Raw genomic sequence first — 20,035 nt, 5'->3', positions numbered from 1 at the left:
CTCTCAGCATTGTGCTGGGGCATAAAGTCTGCATCTGGGGACTGGCTGTGCCCTGGTAAGGCAGAAAACAGCACAGGGAACAGGTAAGGCTACTAATCGGCAGCCAGCTTGAACTGTGCCACAAATACATCTTTCACAATAAAAATGCATCTGTAAGATACCAAGGGGAATAAATAATTAAAGGACAATAATTACTGAAACAATAGGACAGCTACTTGAATGCTGGAGCAAAAAATGTTAGTGCTTAGGCAGCCTGTACTCACTGGCATCATCCATAAATTCAAATTCACCCCCTAATTCGGCACTGGTGAGGTGGTACTGGTCAGGGTCGGTCAGGGCGCTCAGCAGAATCAGCAGTACCACCGAGTTGATGATCTGTGGAGAAGAAGAAGAAAGGAGAAGGGTCAGACTGTGAGAGTAATCCATAATAAAACTCTGGGCAGGATGTCCCACTGCAGGCTCTGCTGCTGACTGAGGCGCTGGCTGTTTTCCAGCTGCAAAACTGTAGCATTTCACTAACACCAGAATTAGTTCTTCTAGGTTTGTGTGGGCAGGATATATTTCTTTCCCAAGTGGCAGGAAAATTAAACAAAACGTGCGTCACTCCTTTTCCTTCGGACTCTCTCCCACAACATCAGACAAGTTATCTCTGTTCTTTTGGATTACAAAACATGTTAATACAGCCTTTTTTTTAATTTATTTTTTTCTGTCAAGAAACTCCAGATCAATTAAAAGCAGTAACTTTGCAATTACTACAAATGAGTGCTGCAGCAAAGTATTATTAGCAGGGCAGTGCTGGAACTGTTGATGTGCCCCATTAATGTGCTAGATGATCAAAGAAGGGCTCGTTTGCTGGAAGAGGCTGAATTTGAGAAGAGGCTGTGAGTAACGAGCAGGTTCACGAGCAGGTTCATGTGAGCTGCTAAATCAGGAGGCCTTGGGGGGACAGGAGTAGGTGGCACCATGAGCCTAGTGCCTGATGAACACATTTTGTGGCACGTGGCACAGGGAGAAGTTCACACCCAGTAAAACTTGGTCTATGAAGCTCAATAAGTGAATTAAATGTAAGAATATAAGACTGACTGAGCAATTCTGTAGAAGCAGATTGTCAGGTACCAGGTATGAGTGGAATGCAAAGGTAGGGAAGAGCTGTACTTTAAAAGAAATCTGAACAAAATTCTTATAGCTCTTTGAAGTGATGAGGAGACTAATTGCAGAGAAGAAGATTGCTCAGCATGAAATAACACCGTCTGGCTAAAAGATTATTATACAGAAGCGAGAAGATAACTGATCAACAGGAAAAATGAAGAAAATAATGCTGATAATAGAATATGCTGGGAAAGATGGATTTTTATTGCCCTGGTTCACACTTTGAAGTCATCTCAATCTGATCACAGGTTACTAATAGCAATAAAAAGATGTAAAAAAAGAGCTATAATAAGATGTGAACAGGCTAGAGAATTTCTTAGGTAAGATAAATGCTTTTTGATGGGCAAATTCTGCTGTGTTTAGCTGACATCAGATTTGTTAACAATGTTCTGAGAAAAATTGTTAAGAATAGATTGAGTTTACAAAACAGGGAAGGAACACGTCCAGTTTATACCTTCACAAAGCAGAAAGGTCATAAAAAGAATTTCTGGCTAGGCTGTGCAATTTGAGAATAAAATAAACCCAGGTCTCCTTGTTGGCACGTAAAATTTGTATGGTCATAAGCAACAATCCCCATGGGTTTGTCAAGGACAATCCATGTTATCTCATCCTGTTCACCTTCTCTGACAGGCAAGTGGGTTTTGTGAGCAGGGGAAAAGGAGCAGGTAACTTCTTGCACCTTAGCAGGCCTTTTGACATGATGAGATTCCCAGTAGTGAGCTAGAAAAACCTGGTCAGGTTGAAAGTGCAGAGAGGTGAGCGCACAGCCAGCTGGATGGTTGGAATGAAAAATAGCTCTCAAGGACTCGCAGAAGATATATTGGCTAGGGGTTCTCCAGTATTGTTCAAATGCCTGGTATTTCAAGTAACTTGTGAATTGTGTCTTTCTTCCATTTCAGCCAATGCCAAGATGTACGGACACTGACCAACTATGGCAGAAGTCGGACAAATAGAGTAGTGCACCTCATTTGTGACAAACACTTACAGAAGAACAAGAGTAGAGATAACTGAGTAGGTAACAGTTCCTCCCTCAGAAAGGAGTCCTGGCTGTGACAGTGAATAAACTGAACACGATTCAGCACTGTCCCATAGGTGCTGCAGGATCCTGGGTATTAGATGCAAATTGACCTCCTACATGCCCTCCACAGGGGCTCTGCAGGAAGGGCACAGTTCAAAGCCCTTCAAAAACATACCAAGAAAAACCCTGTAGAGGATCCTACAACAGAACAGAGGGTGATCAGACATCCAGAATGTGTGACTGACAGTGAAAAAGCCGGGAGATCTTAGTCTAGTGAGGAGAAGGTGGAGGGAGATACTCCCAGCCTTTCATATGCTGAATATGAAAGACAAGGAAAAGGAGGCAATAAACTCCTTCAGATCCACTGAGAGATGAGTAAAGTAACAAATTTAAATTACAGGAAAAGGGAATTTAGGTTATGCAACTTGCTGAACAATAGAGGATATTGTCTAGAGGGGTTTAGGAATCTTCATTGCTGCATTTTTTTCACAGAGCAGTTAGGTAGCTTTGTGTTGGGAATGCTGTTGCCATAGTTTTGGCTTGTATTTCAAGGCTTGGCTTGGCTTCCAAGGCAGATCAGATGACCATCAGGACTCAAAGTAATATTCTATAAATCCTCTCAATTTTTAACATTATATATAACTTTATGTTTCAATCCAGTTACTGCTTTAAACTCTTCTGTGGAAAGCTTGAGGACAGCTATCAGCAATAAATAAATGTTACTTAAGAAGAGTACTCAAAATAATCAAGCAATCGGAAACTGTAAATGCATAGTGTTGCTATTTTAAAGGCATGCCAGTTTAATCTTTTGTACAGATATAGATAGGAAGATTCATAAAATACTGACCTAGGCAGTCTACTTTCTTCATATGGATATGTCCAGATTCAGATTACATGTTGGTCAGCATAGTCGTTAAGTCTGTGTATAAAGACACAGGATGTGTTTGTCTGATCTAAAGCCTAGTGCAGGCAGTGGGCATCTCTCCAAGGCTCTTTAGTACATCACTTTCCTGACCTACCAGGTTGTTGTCTTGAGATCCTCATAACGATCTCCAAGCCCCTTCCAAATGTGCTGTTAGCAACGAAAAGTTAAAAAAAAAAAAAAAATTACACCAAGTGTTTATTTGCTCAACCTTTTTCTCAAGGGAAGATACATATGCACAGTTGGATACCTTGTTAGGGTTTTTCTTTTGTTTCAAATATGAAGCAACCATTGAATTTTGAATAATGCTTTACTGCATAAATTTAATGTGCCTAAAAACTTACTGATGTAGCATCTTCTAAGGACACATCATCAAGGAAAAGAGCATAAAGTGAATCCCTGTTGACATATGCAGTTTTTATAAGAGTTGAAATCTCTGTTATAGGAAAAGCAAAGGTTGTTTTACTGCTCTCTCAATACAGCCAAGATTTCTTTGTTTTTGTTTTTTTTTTTTAATTCCTTCAACAACAAATGGTGTAACAATGAATTAACAATCCTTAGAAAACATTTTCATTATGCAATGTTTCAGTCAGCAACTAAATGGTGTGCCCCCTTGATGAAACATCATCAAAGGAGCTTTTGTGGATTGAGAAAGAGAAACATGTTGATGATCATGCAGCAGGGTGGTTGGTGTTAGGTGGTGAGCATAAAATTCAAGAGTTCCCACTATCAAGTCAGAGCTATGTCCACAAGGTCCTGCTGCTGGTTATGGCCGTAGGTCTACACAGAGTTATAGGAGGGGAACCCCAGAGGTACCAACAGGCCTTGCTGGCCCTAATGACCCCACCTGGGGCCTGCTGCCATGTGTACCCATGACCAAAGACCCTATTTCAGCTCAGCCCAGAACTGTCAGTCCCTGCCTAAGAAACACCACAGGAGAGCTGTTTTCTAGCCTTAGTGAACCCCTTTCAAAGTCTGTTGGAGCTTGTCTCCAGCTGCGTTCCTAGTTTCATTCTTTTACTCCTGGTTGGGCTCCCTGGATGGCCACTAGCCCTGGTTCATCACTGGCTGTTGATGGACCCTGTTACCAGCCTCCAGCTCTGCCCTGGGCTCAGCCCCTACAGGATGGCACCTGGGGTGTCCTAAAAAGAGACCAGTTCCCACAGAAAGTCCTAGAAATGTCCAACTGTCCTCCTACGCTGTAATAGAAAAAAAATATATATCAAAAAATCTCAAATTCTTGCTGCTCTGGCAAACAGATGAAATACATCCCCCTTCTGCTCAATGTAGGGAAATAGAAATACTCTGCTTTGTAGAGACCCCAGAATATGTAATGAAAACAGGAAATGTTCTAGAGGAGGCATGGAGCCCAAATATTGGAGCATTGCTTGGATTTTTCTAACTAAACACAATTTCAAATACGAGTGGAAGATTTTAAATAGCAACAACTGTGTAAGAGAATGTGTAGACAGGTAGCAGGGAGCAAGGCAACAGGTGCTGAGATCAGGACCAGCACCTCCCATCTGTACAGGGATAAGGAACCAGCCGCTTGTGTTTGATGTGAGGCAGCACAGCTACAAGGAACATGCAATGTTTTAGGATGAAAGGAAGCAACCTTGTGTTTACCCCAGACAGCATGCAGAGTTTAGAACCTATATAATGTGCTACACTTTGAGACTTCTGCCGTCAGTGAGTTAGTTGTCTTCTCTTCCACACCATTTGCTCCAGAGATGAGCAGTGAACTGCAGTGACCCATGGAGGTGAAATGCAGAGGAGAGAGAGCAGATATATCACTGAGTATCAGCACTGTATCAACAGGTGATAAGAAAATGAGTACTGCTATAATTTCAGACCCTTCACAGAGCTGCAGTTTGCATTGGTATCTATCCCTGCTTACCTAAAATAAAAATATCTCCAGTAGCTCCAAAGAGCATGCCATTAATGCAGATCTTCTGCTGATACCTAACTGAAGCAAAGGGAGCAATATTCAAGCTAGTGACTTACAGATGCCTGTAAATACTAACAGAATTGTCAGGAGTGACAATAATGAAATTTCTCCTTGCCTTCCTCCAGCTTACAGTCAGGAGTTGAAATAAAATTGCTCTGATAGAGGAGTTTAGAAGAGGAAATATAAAGCTTACTTTAAATTGGCACATTGCATTAAAAATACACTGATGTTTTTATTGAACCCCATAGGGTCAGCTCTACAAATATTCTTGACTTCTCCCAAGACTTCCTGATGCAGTGAAGAGAGTTCCTTATATTTACAGGAAAAAGAAGAAAGCTTGCTTTATTTATGTTGAGAATTAAATTTAACTGGAGCCATGCATGTAAAAGTCTGCACACTGTGCTGTGAAAGATGCCCATAGGCTGTTAATTCTGAGCTTTTTTGCAGCCTCACTGAGCTCCAGGAGGAGCCAGGGCAGCACATTCCCTGCAACTCAGCTCTGGTGAAGCACCAGCACCCTGTCTGGGGGCCCTACAGCTCCAAAGGCTGTAAAGGCAGTGGACACCACCCTAATACATAGGGATAAGAACATATGTTTAGATAAGGGAATAAAAACAGAAACCTACAAAGCTAAGATTATTTTCTACAGCATAAAAACAACAAAAAGTTGGATTTCAGGAAAATGCAATCATCCCATGTTACTCCCCACAACTTTCTGTGATCTGTATTAGTGAATTATAATGCTGGGATAGATATGAGCAGCTAGTTACCAAAAACACCGTTGTAGTCTACTCTACATCCCCTGTCTGACACAGTGTGATCTACCAGGTGAAAGAGAAGGCAGTGCTTATAAACTAAAATGGTTGTGACCATGCAGCAACTAACAGTGCATTTCTATAAGGACTATGACCAGTGGGCCATTGGAAGGGCATTGCTGGCCAAGACTTCAAACTACAGTTCTAGAGTACATTTAAAAACACGCAGAACTGGTAGGTTTTAGTTTGTTGCTCTCTATGGAATTATTATTGAAGCAAGTCAATGATTACCTTAATTTCACTAGTAAGAAATTATAAACGTTTTTAATAAAAATGAAGGGAGTCTCAAGCAAAACTCTATGGTGTTAATTCTCCAGAGAAAAACAAAAACAAAACAGAAAAAAAAAAAAAAACAACATTTTTGCTCCTTCAAACTAAACTAACAACAGGTCTGTAAGTATTTTATAATACTTGGATACTTGAAGTCAGTATTACCATCAGAGAAAGTTAGAATGTGTGGAAGATGTCTAGGTAAGTTAACTCAAATAGCCTTAATTCTCTCTACCTACTTTTATCATCCCATTGGGCATATTCTTTGCATTTTTGTTGCATATTACTTTTAGCATAAAAGACATCACCAGGAAAACTTTTGTTTATCAAGAGAACACAGGAATCCAACAATAGAAAAAAAAAAGTCTTCAGGATTTAACAACATTTTGGTGTAGGTTTGTGCCATCTGGGGCTCCTTTCACAAATTTCTTTTTTAGCATTGATGATGAGTTAAGGTTTATGATCTATAGTACCTTACAGGCAGAATTTTCTACCTGTTTATATTCTCTCCCCGCTGGGCAAAGTTCATGTTTTTCTTTTCTGAATTTTGACTACAGAGGAAAAAAGGAGGCACTTTTAGAAATTAAGGTTTTACAGCTGTCTAACTGCTGTGGAAAGCAGGCAAATGACGTGAGAAGACAAGAAGTGTGTTGGTATGTGCCCAAGTTTCATTACAGATCTCATGGCACCAATTCAATCGTCTTCCCCCTCAGGGCAGAGAGAAGCCAGGAGCTACGTCTGAGCACACGTCTAAGCACATGTCATGCAGTGGCCTGAACTCTTAGGAAAGGAAGGATCAGGACAGTTCTGGCTGTCTGAGCAGATACTTCTCGCTCTTTTTTCCACTCTGTAAGCCTTCTGCTTCATGCTATTTAAAATGTATGTACTCTCCAGTGATGTGGCTAGGGACAAGCTGCAAGTGATGCATGAAATAATGAACGGTTCAAGGAAGGAAACCCAGTCACACTTGGCTAGCTTTTCACCCCACAAAAAGTGTGACAGCCTGAAGGGAAACAAAGATGGCCAAGTGAAGTTGGGTTAAAGGGAAATCCTTCATCCCTTTCACCGGTGGTATCTATTCACAGACATTATTACTGACACTGGAAGGAGGAATACAGAAAGGTTGAGATGTTTATTCAGGAAGTGCACATGTTCAGTCATATTTCAAGACATTAAAAAAAATAATAAAATAAAATAAGCCCTCAAGCTTCAGGTTATTGCCCTAACTTAAAAATAGTAGGAGAATAAACGAAAATGTCTTCCCTGCACAAGTAATTCTTTCTAAGCACATGTTTCTGGCTGCTAACTGAAACACTGCACTGGAATAGGGAGAACATTAGTCAAACCAGAAGTATCAACTAAGTTGTTCATCAGTGTGGAAAAGACAGCATAGAGTCTGCAATTCTTTTTGCTTGTTTTTTTCTTATTACTCATGAGAATTCAAAGAATGATCCAGGAAGGCTCAGATTAGCATAATACAGATTGCCCATTATAGACAGCATATAACAGAAAGGTGCATAAAATATTTTAATCAGACTTTATATGCAATCTCAACTTTGATTATTATAATGACACTGAGCATTGAACTTTAAAGTCTATGCTGATTAAATTGATAGAGGAAGTCCAGCATAATTTATCAGCACCCTTCTATACAAATGACTCAACTGCTGCTGGCTGCCAGCCTTTAAACAGTCCTAAAACCCAAACCACAAGAGGCCTGTCACTAATGAAATATGGTAATGACTAAATATATAAAAGAAAAAATAGATGGACAGGCAGTACAGGATGCACACTAGAGACTTCTGCCTCCCTAGAGATAGAGTTTAATTTGTTACATACTTAATCTTAGTCCTACTGTGGTTTAGAGGAATGGGATATTTGCATTCAAATTTATTGGTGGATTCTTTGTTACTTTTGCATTGCATTTAAAGAAAGTTGAAACTATATCTGATCAAGGTCCTGAAAATGATTGCTGAAGTCTTCTGCCCAGCCTGGGGGAAATTTAATCATATAGCAATGTTCTGGTTACAACATTGCCTGAACAACTCACAATTCGTACTATAACACACCTTGGCTCAGGATGCTGTGGAGAGCCAAAAATGAGTTGGCATGCATTAAAACTTTGTTAGAAAAAGAGTTTCAAATAGTCAGTTGGGATTTGTTTGGTTTCTGTAGTCATTCTTCACTTCCAAACACAGATTTGGAAATACAACTGTGAAAGGTTGCTCAAGTGTCAGCATTGGGGTGATTTAGGGAACCTCCCATGAGTCTGAACCTTAATTTGGACTCTTGACAGAGGATGACCCAGTCACTGCAGCTGGAAATGAGAAGGCTGGGTTGCCAGAGGCAGCTTGCCCTGGCTAGCAGCTGGAGTACCTTATCCCATGCCAGCTCATGACATCTGTGCCCAGACCGACCTCCAGCCTCTCTGGGCATGAGCTACTGCAATCATGAGAGGAGTGTCCCAGCTTCTGACAGCAAGCCACACACACCTGCTTATTTAACAAACAACCTAACAAAAAAATCACCAAAGCTTTGATCAATTATTCTTACGTAGTCACCACAGGCAATTTCCACACAGACCATGCAATGGAAAAGGGCTGTCAAGTAGTACACTGCATCCTCACATCACTCTGCAAGCCAGGCAGCAATTTAGTTGTGTAAAAAAAGAAGCAGGCATACCACAAAGGATGGTACACTACAGATAATTACTGAAGTAGTAAACAACTTGATCACATTTATCCAATCTGCCTGGGCCCAGCTGTTTCACAGCTGGAAAATGCACCTCTGCAAGGTAAAAATTTCCTGCAAATCTGTGTTTCTGCCAAAAGCATTTGTCCTGTCTGAATTAACTACTTAAAGTATCTCCTGACAGAACAAGACCATGCTCAGCACAGGCCAGAAGTGAAGTGAAAAGCATCCAAAGCACTTTAAAAAGCTCTCTAAGCCAGAGGACTAAGATCACAGGAGTCGGAGCTGACTGCAGACACACGAATGAGAGCAGATCCACAGGAGGTCCAGAACATTGCACTAGGCTCAAGTCCAAATTATTTCTTCAGTGATGTCTTGCTGGCAGAGACAATGCCTCAGATGGATGAGGAGTACTCTTGTACCTTCAGTAATGATCATTGCTCTTCCCTTCCTGTTCTGCTGTCCAGAGATATGGGCCTTTAAGCCCCAAGCTCAGCTGCTGAACACCAGAGCATGCATTTTCAGGTTTTGGCCACTTTGAATATCCATAGCTTTATAGTCAAGTCATGAGCCTCACAATAAAATGAAAGAGGAAGAAGGCAATAGAGGAGATTAATTCCTGCCTATCTTGCAACATCCGTTCCATATGTCCAGGAATATATAAGACTAATTGCATTTTCACTGACGTCACTCTAATCAATGATCAGTTTACAAAGCTTAATGTCTGGCTCAACAGGAAATATACATTAACTGTCAACAGAACTACTAAACACCTTTTACTTGATTAATGCAATACCTTCTCTCCTTTCTGTAAATATGTTCATGATTTTTGAATGCCATCTTTAAAAAGAAAGTAAATATAGTGTACTGTACTCTTAATGTGTTTCTTTCCAGTAACAAGCATTTATCTAATTTCTGCTCCTCTTTCAACTGTCCGTTTTCTCACGGGAAGGAGAAAACTGTTCCTTGTAATCTCAGTGAATTTATCACCCGATTGAAAGCCTTACTAAAAAAATGCATTTTACAAAAGTTTGCATTTTCTGAATTGATAGCTATGTTAATTGGAAAAGACAAATGTGTCATTATTCTGGACAGCTGATGCAGATTACCAGCTCTAGTTGCAATAATTCATACTCTGTGAAAAATCCCAGCATGGCATCTGGGGATATAAGGAAACCTGCATACACAATGTGATTATTGCTTAAAGAAGTGTTTAGAAATCCTTGTGTTCAGTAAATGCACGCGCTGTCCAAAAGATACTTACAAGGGATTTTAGCTGTCCAATGCTTTAAAAAGTTTTTAAAACAGAAACATTAATCAACATGCTGATACGTGACAAAGTCTGGGGAGGACTGCCAAAATGCTGCTTCAGCTCCTCTATGCATTACAGCAAACAAGCAAACCTGGAGATTTTCACTCAAGACACAAAGCACAGGTAGTGTTAGATACCAGGTACCTATGAATCCACCCTTTTCTTTTTTGTTTCGGATAAACTTTCTGTCCTCTTCATGCATTAATTCCACCACCCACAGGCGAGTGATTAGGGTCTTTTCAAGTTGTCTTGTTGATTGTACAATTTAAATTTCTCCCACATGGCACTTTATTCAGTATTTTAATTGAAGGAGTCCCAAGGAATTAATTGGCCTGAGAAGGAAAGGAAATGGGATAAAGACCAGCACAGTAGAAACCAGCCTAGGTTTGTGCATGGTGGAAAGAATTTATTTAAGGACTTCACCAGAAGCCTTTCATGAAGCTGCCAATTAGCTATTGCATAATTCTAAACTGTCTCTTTATACAAGTTACAATCAGAATGTAGTTATTTAGAAAGTCCTCCAGAGCAGATGCATCTTGTTTGTCTAATGATCAGTGCTGGTCTTTATTCTTTGTTTTATCATGTCTAAAATGCAGACATATATTTTCTTATGAATGTACCATGCAGGTCCTGAGTAGGCATTTATGTGCAGGATCATTAATATATTCCCTGCTCTTCTTGAATAAGATAATGAAATAGACTTGAATCACTCTAAAAGTAAATACCCTGATCCCCCTCTGATTCTAGTGCCAGTTGGGTATTCAACACGTACATCAATGATATGTAGAAATCTTTGAAAGTAGCACTCATGTTTTTTTTTGTTTGTTTGTTTGTTTGTTTGTTTTTCAAAGCAGAAAGTCACCAAGAATTACTTGGGAATATTTTTCCCCCTCCAAGATCTCATTTTATGAAAGAAAGCACAAACAATAAAAAAGATAACAATATTTTTGTAGGCATGGAACTTGGAGCATAAATATTCAGTCACTGCAGCTATTTCCACTACAAGAATCAGGCAACTCGAGTCATTTCAGATTATGTGCTGACCCCTTCACCTGCTGGTGGAGAACCCTCATCTGCTGCTGACACTGCATCTCCTGCTAATGGACAGGAATTAGCCATGTCACTGGCACCACCCATGTCTTCCCTGTGAATTCACTGCCCAGGCCTGAGCCACTGAGGTGTAACCACCTGGTGAACCCACAGCAAGCCCCATTTTGCAAGATAGCGCCACCAGTACTGTATTGTTAGAGGAGGTAGAAGAGGGACTAGCAGTGCCTGCAGGATAACCCGACCCAACAGCTCAGCTACATCACACTGCCACAACCTGGAAAGTGACATCCCTGGCTGGTCTGAAGGAACAGGGAGTTCAGTATGACCATTTGTGTGCACATAAAATTGGGGAAACTGTATTCTTAGCCAAATTCATTCTATATAAAAACAAAGAAATCTAAATTCAGGTTGAAAATTAGGAGAAATTTCTTCTCAGAAAGAGCAGTCAGGCATTAGAACAGGTTGCCCAGGGAGGTGGTGGAGTCACCGTCCCTGGGGGATCTCAAGGAGAAGTTGAACATGGTGCTTAGGGACATGGTTTAGTGGGTGACATTGGTAGTAGCATGATGGTTGAACCAGTTGATCTTGGAGGTCTTTTCTAACCTTAATGATTTGATGATTCTATGAAATTTCTAAGTAAAACACAAGACCTCAAACTTGCAGTCATGCAAATTCCCACAACGTGGCTCTAAGATAACAAAGATCCCAGTTACCTTGAACCTCAAAGTTTCTAATGGTACAATTTTCCCCTTTTCACAATTTTCACAATTCAATTTTTTTTTTCATTTTTCAAAATCTCCCAATTCTTACAGGTTTGAAAATTATAACTTCACTTTTTTTTTTTTTTTTTTTTTTTTTTTTTTTTTTTTTTTCCTTCTGCCTTTCCTGAAAAGACTTTTTCACACCATTCAGGTGACCCACACTTACAACTCCTTGGTGATGTGAGCAGTCCTAGACAGTCTAAAGGTTACAGGAATGAGGACAGAGCACGTTAGAAGAACCTCAGTGTGGGTATATTTTGTTTACATGAACAGCCAGTGCTGATCTCTGCTCCCTGCCAAGATTTCCATAATCTTCTAATGGGCATTTAAGCACATTGCCATACATGCTGTTTTGCACAGGCCTTGGAAAAGACAAGGGAATAAGCATGGCCCAGTCACAAAATATAGACCTTGAATCTCTTTTTGACATCAGGCCAAGAGCACTCTACTGATCTCAGCAGAATGATCATCCTGTAAATCCATTGCACAATGAGACTATAGTAAGCAGTACTTCTTTTGCTTTACCATATAGAAAGGATACTACCAATACATTTTTTCATCCATTAGGACTCTATCCCTTCATTAAAAACAACTGGAATGCTGACAGAAACCATTCAAGTTTTCAACCATCCACTCAGAAAAATCTAGCACTGAAACATCACGACTAGCGATCCGTCCTGAGCTTTCCACAAATAGCTTGAACGTCGAAGCCACCCCGGCTAAAAACTTAGGCTTGCTCTATTTATGTTCGTACCACATGTCCTTCAGAGAGTGCCTCAGCAATCTGAATAACTGGCAGTCATAAAAGGCTCTTGCTCTTCCATTAGTTTTTTATTTTTAGGCTCCCTCGCAGGGCCCTGGGTTGAGGAAACGGAGCAGAGCTTCAGCACGGGCCGTGCCGGACAGCTCCCGTGGTGGTTGTGGGGTCCTGGCTGCCCCGCATCCACAGAGGCAAAGCTCCTTCTCCTCGTGTTCCCCCACCACCACCCCTCCCGGATTATTTTTTTCCAGAAAGATGAAAGTTTCATCTTTGCCCCGCGCAAGTCAATGGAAAATAATTGCTGCTGTCCCAGATGGTGCCGGCGGAGCCGCGGGGTGTAAACAAAGCCCCTGCTGCCATGTGTCGAGCTAATGGAAAACCCTTCTGTGGCACTGTCAGCACATCAGACGCTGTTTCTTCTTTGTTTTTTAGATAAAGAAAGGGGAGTGCATTTACTCGGGAAGACAACATGCTGTGTTTACAAGTGCTGTTACCAAAGAGGATATTACTCTGACTCACCACTACCCACTGGATCACTTGGAGCTAACAAAAACGCCAGCTTTTCATTCTCATTGTCCTTTTTTTTCCCTACATATATGACACTTTTAAGACTTTTGTGCCCCAAAGTCTTCTGCTTTATTACTTATGGCCTCAGATTTTGTGTTTGGTGTAACACAAAGAGGTATAAAGTCCATGCCAGTGGGATGAGAGACAAAGATCAATAACCAGCTGAACTGAACTGGTCCCCAGGTTTCTGAATAAATATTACCCTCCAGCCAGCCATATTATTGCCAGTTTATGAACATTACATTTATCTTCAACATTACAGCATGCCTGAAGTTTTTCTCCCCAGTGCAGCACATCAGCTCCTGAAGTGCAGGCCACTCTGGAGCCCTACTAGATATTGCTGTCAGGAATTTTCTTCTGATTGATATTTGGCTGCTCCACCCTTTACAAGTTACATTTTACATTGAAGTACGCTTTTTGATAGTATATTTTAAGGTGCATACTATAGTGTAATATTATGTTACGCTGTATTACATTAGTCTAGATGTGGTGCCTATGGCTCTACCAGAAAGAAACTACTGAAACACAACAGCTGCAGAAACATTAGCATTCTGAGATCCATTATGTTCTAAAATGAAGCAAAGTTAAATATTTATTTCCCAGCTATTGATATTTTATGAGACCACTGTTCTTGCCCTTTACCTGCAGGGGAAAGTGCTCTGATCACCCCACAGCCCCACCTGCATTCACCTCCCTTCACTCTCCACTATTTGGAGGATCCCAAACATCCAATTAAAACATTAAAACTGAAGAGCTAAAACATCATCACAGAGACACACACGGCTTTTTCCACATTTAGTCAGAAATTCTGCCTCCTGAAATTATCCTAACTGAAAACCTGTTCAACATATGAAAATGTTACTTAAAAAACCTCCCCAAGCTTACAAGCTACTATTTTTTTCTTCTTCTTAAGAAACTCATTCTGCAATACAGAATCATTATATTCATAGGCAGGGGATTAGTAAGACTTGCACTTCACAAGAAGCAAGATATGCAAAAAGCAAAAGGAAAGCTATTCTTTCTCTAGGGGGATTTTATTTCTCAAGTAATTTCCTGTAAAGATTAATGGCAAGCAGTATAGAGAAAACATATTAGTGTGGTGAAAAATCAAAGTGTTTTTTTTTTTTTTAAAAACTTTTATTTGAGGCAACACTCATAGCTTGTTTGTGGTTTGGAGTAATACAGCCACACAGAATGAATGAAGAGGAAAAATCACCAGCAGGACAGCACCAATTTTTATGTATATGGTATCAGAACACAATTGATCCGAGATAAAACGATATTTTCTTATATGACTTTGTAAACTAGAACTTACAAACAAGGGCTTAAGGGGCTTATTGACTTAAGCGGCTAGCCTTTATTTACCTCCTAACTTGGTAAGCTAGCAAAAAGGTTTAGTATTTACTATCAACATGCAGCAAAATTTCTGTTCATAATAGTCAACCTTAAAAATAAATGTATGTGTGATATATGAGAAAGAGTAGAAAGCAGTGTTACGAGTTAACTGGCATGTTATGAGCTATTGTCAGTTTGAAGTCATTTAGGAATCTTCCCTGAAACATGTATAAAAAGGAAGGAAGCAAAATAGGAAGAGGTATAAATCAGGAAAAAAATCAATACTTAGAATAGAACATTTTTAAAGAGGCTTTGCAGAAATGTACTAAGTGAAACTGGGGCACTGGCATTTAAATGTTAGTAACATGGTAGGTAAAGCTTAAAAAAAAAAAAGCCCTCAGCCTTTTCTTTGTAACTAAAGCTAAGCTAATGCACTTAATTCCCTCTTCCTTGAATATTTTTAGGTCCACTGAAAAGCTAAAGTATCTGTATCCCTGTCTTTGTGGAGCTGATGTAAAGAGCCTTCATTCAGCTGAAGGCTGACTGAAAGAAATAACAAGAATCCTGGAAGAAATGTTCAAAAGCTTTCAGGTCATATTCAGACCCACTGAAACTCTGCTGTAGGTGGGCAAAAAGGCCATCTTTTTCAATGCTGTGGTCATTCTGGATACCACAGGCTGTGGATATTTCATTTAACTATTAAATGGGGAGCAAGAAATAGCTGAACTAAAACACCATTTTATCAGTGGTGAAATATGCATTTTATAGGACATCATATTTTATGTGATTTCTGGGACATAGTTGTCAACCTAGCATTTTAATTACGCTGATTGAATTTATTTAATGAGCTGCCCTACAATGGAGGACAGCTGAGCATTTTTCACTTCCTTCTGAAGGGAATTTCAGCAGTTAGCAAACAAGCCTGGGTCTAATCTGCTTCCGTCTGCAGTGACCCTTGGCAAACAGCTCTGCGTGGCCTTGGCATCAGGATTTCTTGCACCAAGAGACTGGGAAGACAAAACAGGCTGAGAAGCAACACATCCACATAACCCAAAACAACGAACCACCTCTTTTTATTGCTGTGACACATTTGCAAACCCCACGACTACGGGGCTGGCTCTGGGAAAGCTGCTTTTCCTGCCCTGCTACCCGAGGGGTTGAGGAAAGATTGTCACTGATGGGAGAGGAGATGGGGTCTTGGCGCGTCTCCTCCTCTTTCCCTAGCTGGACAACTGGGTGTCCAACAACATCAGGTGCCCAACAGCCTCTGGATGGATGGGAGATGACCCATTAAGGCTGTGCCTCAAGGGTCAGTTCCTCACTCCTCCAGCCTGGTGGAGGAAAGAAGTCTTCCTGATATGTCGCGGAGGCTCCTGCAAACCTCCAGTCCCCTGTCAGCCAGGCTCAGATGCCACCGACCACCAGTTATCTGGTACACGCGGAGCAGCAGTGACGAGAGCACCTGCCCTTTTTGCAAAGCAGCGTCTCAAAAATCTTGAGAGCACAAGATTTTCTGTGCAGTGTGGTCAGCACCCGAGCAGCCTCGGCAGATCCAGCGCATCCGTGGGGCCCCAGTGCTGCAGTGAGCAGCAAACCCTTGCTCCGAAGTTTGGGGAGCCGGGACAAACCCTCACCTCTCACATCTTCACCCCCAAACCTGCTTTTTGCTCGAGACCCCTGCACACCCTTAAATACCCACGGATTTCCTCTCCTGCCGTCGGCAGATTCCCACCACCAGCCCTGCCAAGGAGCGGCGGGGAAGCGCCGGACCTTCACCGGGGCTCAGCCGCGCCTGCCAGTGTCGGGACCCCCCCAAACCCCTTCTTACCAGGTACCAGACGCCGAGGATGATGGTGCCGGTGCGGACATGGCAGCAGAGGCAGCAGCTGTTGGAGTAGAAGCGTGCCCAGGGCGAGCTCAGCATCTCCGCGGCTCCTCCGGGCTCCTCCGGGCTCCGCGCAGCTCCGCACCGCTCCGCGGGGGCGGAGGCGGGGCCGGGCCGGCCCCTCCCGGCGGGCGGGACCCCCCTGGCCGGGCACCCAGCAAGAAACATCCCCCTCCTTCCCCGCTAGATAGGGCCGGAGACGATGGGGAAAATCTCAGCATCGGCTCCGGGTTGTGAGGGCACGAGCGGCTGGGGTTTGCCCAGCGTCCTCCTAACCCGCTCCCATAGCTGCTGCCATCGAGGGGGCTGGAGTTGTGATGGAGATTTAACTGGCACGCAAGTGGCAGCAACCTCGCTCTTGCTGGCTGTAGTCGGTGCACTGGTGGTGGGGGAACTGCAGCAGGAGAAAGGACCCCCTTCTGGTGGTCAAACAGCAGCCCCCATGCAGGTAGAAGCTGAGCTTCCTACCTAGCAGACAGCTTTTTCTTCTTCATCATCATCATCGTATTATTCTTATTCTTATTCTTATTCTTATTCTTATTCTTATTCTTATTCTTATTCTTATTCTTATTCTTATTCTTATTCTTATTCTTATTCTTAATTCTTATTCTTGAGATTTGTTCTCTAGAGGAAATAAGGGAGAAGATGCGACCAGGAGGTTTGCACGCCTAGCCTGACCCTGAGAATAATTCAGTCGCTGACATCTTATCTTGGCTACTTCCCAAATTGCGCAGTTTATCATCAAAATATAATGCTGAAAAGTACTCAGATGTTTCCCTATATGGTTGCTTTGGGGCCCTTTTTTTATTGCATACATACATCTGCACCGAACAGTAACTCCCAGATAAAAGCTAACTTGGCACAGAGGAACATTTCTAACTATGCCTCATCCCTACTTGTAAAACCACTGTAGTAAATTAAGTTAAAAATCCCTTAAGCGGGAACTTTCTATAACCTCAGTTTTTAGCTTGTCCCTATTAAAAAAAAAAAAAAAATCTTATTCATAAATATTATTATTCAAAAATAGAAAAACCACCTGGCACAAGATTCATATTCAAAGATGACCCTAAAATCTATTAAAGTGAAACATTCATAATTGATAAAAATAAAAAATAAAATCCAAGAGACCAGAGAAAAATCCCAAGCAATGTGTTCTGTTCTGTCTTGCCAACAGCCTTGACAGACCTCTGTCTTTAATACCAGAAGGTAAAGATATGCAAGTCAGAAAGATTAAAATCTTGTATATGTAACTTGTGAGAGTATGCGGAAGGTAAGAGCATTTGCTTCATTAACGTTATCTGAGCAAGAACCTTTTCAAAGCAAAGGGGATAATAAGCAAAGGTGTGTGATAAACAAGGACACCCAGGCACAAACCCGGAGGACAAGGGATAACAGAGACAATGCCGAAGACCCAGTCTCCAGTTACAAATGGATGGGCCATTGAGGAGCTCCAGCATTGCTTTGGAGAGGGGCCCCTGGACTTTGTTACTGATAAGAAGGGGAAACAAAAGGGACCTGAGGAGCTGGGATATTCGAGGGGGGGCTGTGGGCCTGCAGTGTCAGTGGCTGGAGCCAGCGGGTTCTCGTGGTTTCCCGTCAATGGCTGTAATCCAGATATCCTCTGAAGAAAAAGGAAGAATGAGAAAGTGATCATTAATTACTTCAAAGCAGTTTCCTGTGCAGTTATAAATTTCCATTCAAATAGCCTGATAGGAAGGATCAGGAAACATCAGGGTTTATATCACACTCCCCATTTATAATCATCTCTAGGGGGTCCAGAGAAGTACAAATCGTAGGCAGGTTTTGGAGAAATGATGAAGCCCAATCTGCTCCTTTCTATTTATATTTCTGTAGCATCCTAGACACTTTGCAGATGGAAGACCTAGTCCCTGCCTTGATGCACTGATAGTCCTTGGCTCTAGTCAGTAGCTGACAGGGTGCACTTGCAGAGACCCCACCAAGAGACCCCATCTCGTGCCCCTTGCTACCAGCCATGGTGGCAAGGACATAGCTGCAAACTGCATTAAAACAGATGCAAAGAAGGAAAAGTGGGGGTCATGGCAACACAGGTTACAACATGAGGTTTACTGTGCTCCAACACACAACAATCCACTTTTCTTTCACTCATTAGGACTAGTTGCTGGTACTCCTCCTCCCAACTTTTTAAATACTTTCATGAGCAAATCTGCTTCTGGACAGGTGGCGTGGAAGCTGCAGACCTTCTGTCTGTGCTCGCAGTCCACAGAGATGGTGGAGCATGGTTCAATTGGCCTTGAATAATTCAATCACACTGCACCCGGTGTTGCCTGCAGCACATACACAGAGGGGTGGTTGAAGGGAGTGCTCTCAGGAGCACTGATGATGCTCAGTAGGATTAGCCCTGTGCTCCTGTGAGCAAAGAGGTTGTTAATTGTTTTGTATTTGGCAGTTTAAGACAAGATAAAAAAAAGGTTAAATATTGTCCAGAAACCAAGGTCTAGGTATTGTCCTTGAGCACAGGGCAGTGACAACATTGGGAAATTGGCTGATTATATTAAAGAGTAGTTTTGCTCAAGTTCTTGTTTGGCCAGGTCCAGAGCCTGTGTTTCAGGATGGCTGCAAATGATTCAAGTACCCAGGGTTACAGAAATAATGCAATAACATTTAAAAAATCAACAACAACAAAACAAAACACCACTTAAAAAAAAAAAAAAAGTCACCTTCCAATAAATACCAGACACCATCTCTGTTTCACAGAGAAAGACAAAAAGACAACAGGCAATAAAATAGGACTGCTGCTGCAATTCAAAATGAGTTCAAAAGGTCATTCATTCTCCTGATTTGAGTAAAACAATTCAAGGTGAGAACAGTATTTGTCTCCAACACCTTGCAACTCACTATACATTTTAGAGACATGTAAGAGAGACATCACACTAACACAGCTTGATGTACAACCACTTACACATAGCTAGCCAAATTTCCCCTTTCCAGTACCAAAAAATGAATAATAGGCTAATAAGCTTATCAACCTGTTTTTATTGTTTCTCTCTCTCTCTCTCTGTCACTGGTTTTAAAATCACAGAATTACAGAATCACAAAAAATATGCATCATTAAAATATTTTGATATGTTGCCTTTGTAAATCAGGAAAACCCAGAGCCCAAAAATTCTCCAAGAAAAGGGTCAGCCCTATTACACACTGAATATGCACATACCTTTTGACAAGGCTACAGGGGTTAACACCATAACCAACAGAACATGCACCTACCTACATCTCTTGTCCCCACAAAACACAAAAACAAGAGCATAATGGCTGTTTAAGTCATTTACTACATTTTAGAATGCAAGCAAATGATTCAGACGGTATGAGCAAGATGAAAATTACTGCTGCAGGTACAAATAGGTTCATAAATCCTAAAGGTATAGGGCTTTATCCAGACCTGAAAAGAGCAGTATATAGTGTGGGCATTTCCTTGTTTGTGGAGTTAAATTACGCATCAGATAGAATTGATCTCTTATAGCTTGCTCCAGTTCCTCAACAGCATTAGTTGAGCTCTGGCATTTTTCTGCACAA

At 41.5% G+C, this 20,035-nt stretch overlaps 1 protein-coding gene across 1 annotated transcript in view; it reads right to left on the bottom strand.

Annotated features, from left to right (window-relative positions):
- Positions 1-16,666, bottom strand: part of LAPTM4B (lysosomal protein transmembrane 4 beta) — a 60,730-nt gene extending 44,064 nt beyond the window's left edge. The window contains exons 1-2 of the mRNA XM_084507630.1: positions 16,427-16,666; positions 264-375 (exon numbers count right to left, since the gene is read on the bottom strand). Of these exons, the coding sequence (XP_084363756.1) occupies positions 264-375; positions 16,427-16,651 (337 nt within the window). The 5' untranslated portion in view covers positions 16,652-16,666. The remainder of the gene's footprint in view (positions 1-263; positions 376-16,426) is intronic.
- Between the last annotated feature and the right edge of the window lie 3,369 nt (positions 16,667-20,035).

The sequence above is a fragment of the Aythya ferina genome, assembly GCF_964211825.1.
Source record: "Aythya ferina genome assembly, chromosome: 2".
Taxonomy (NCBI): Eukaryota; Metazoa; Chordata; class Aves; order Anseriformes; family Anatidae; genus Aythya; species Aythya ferina.
This window is presented reverse-complemented; position numbering and strand designations above follow the sequence as displayed.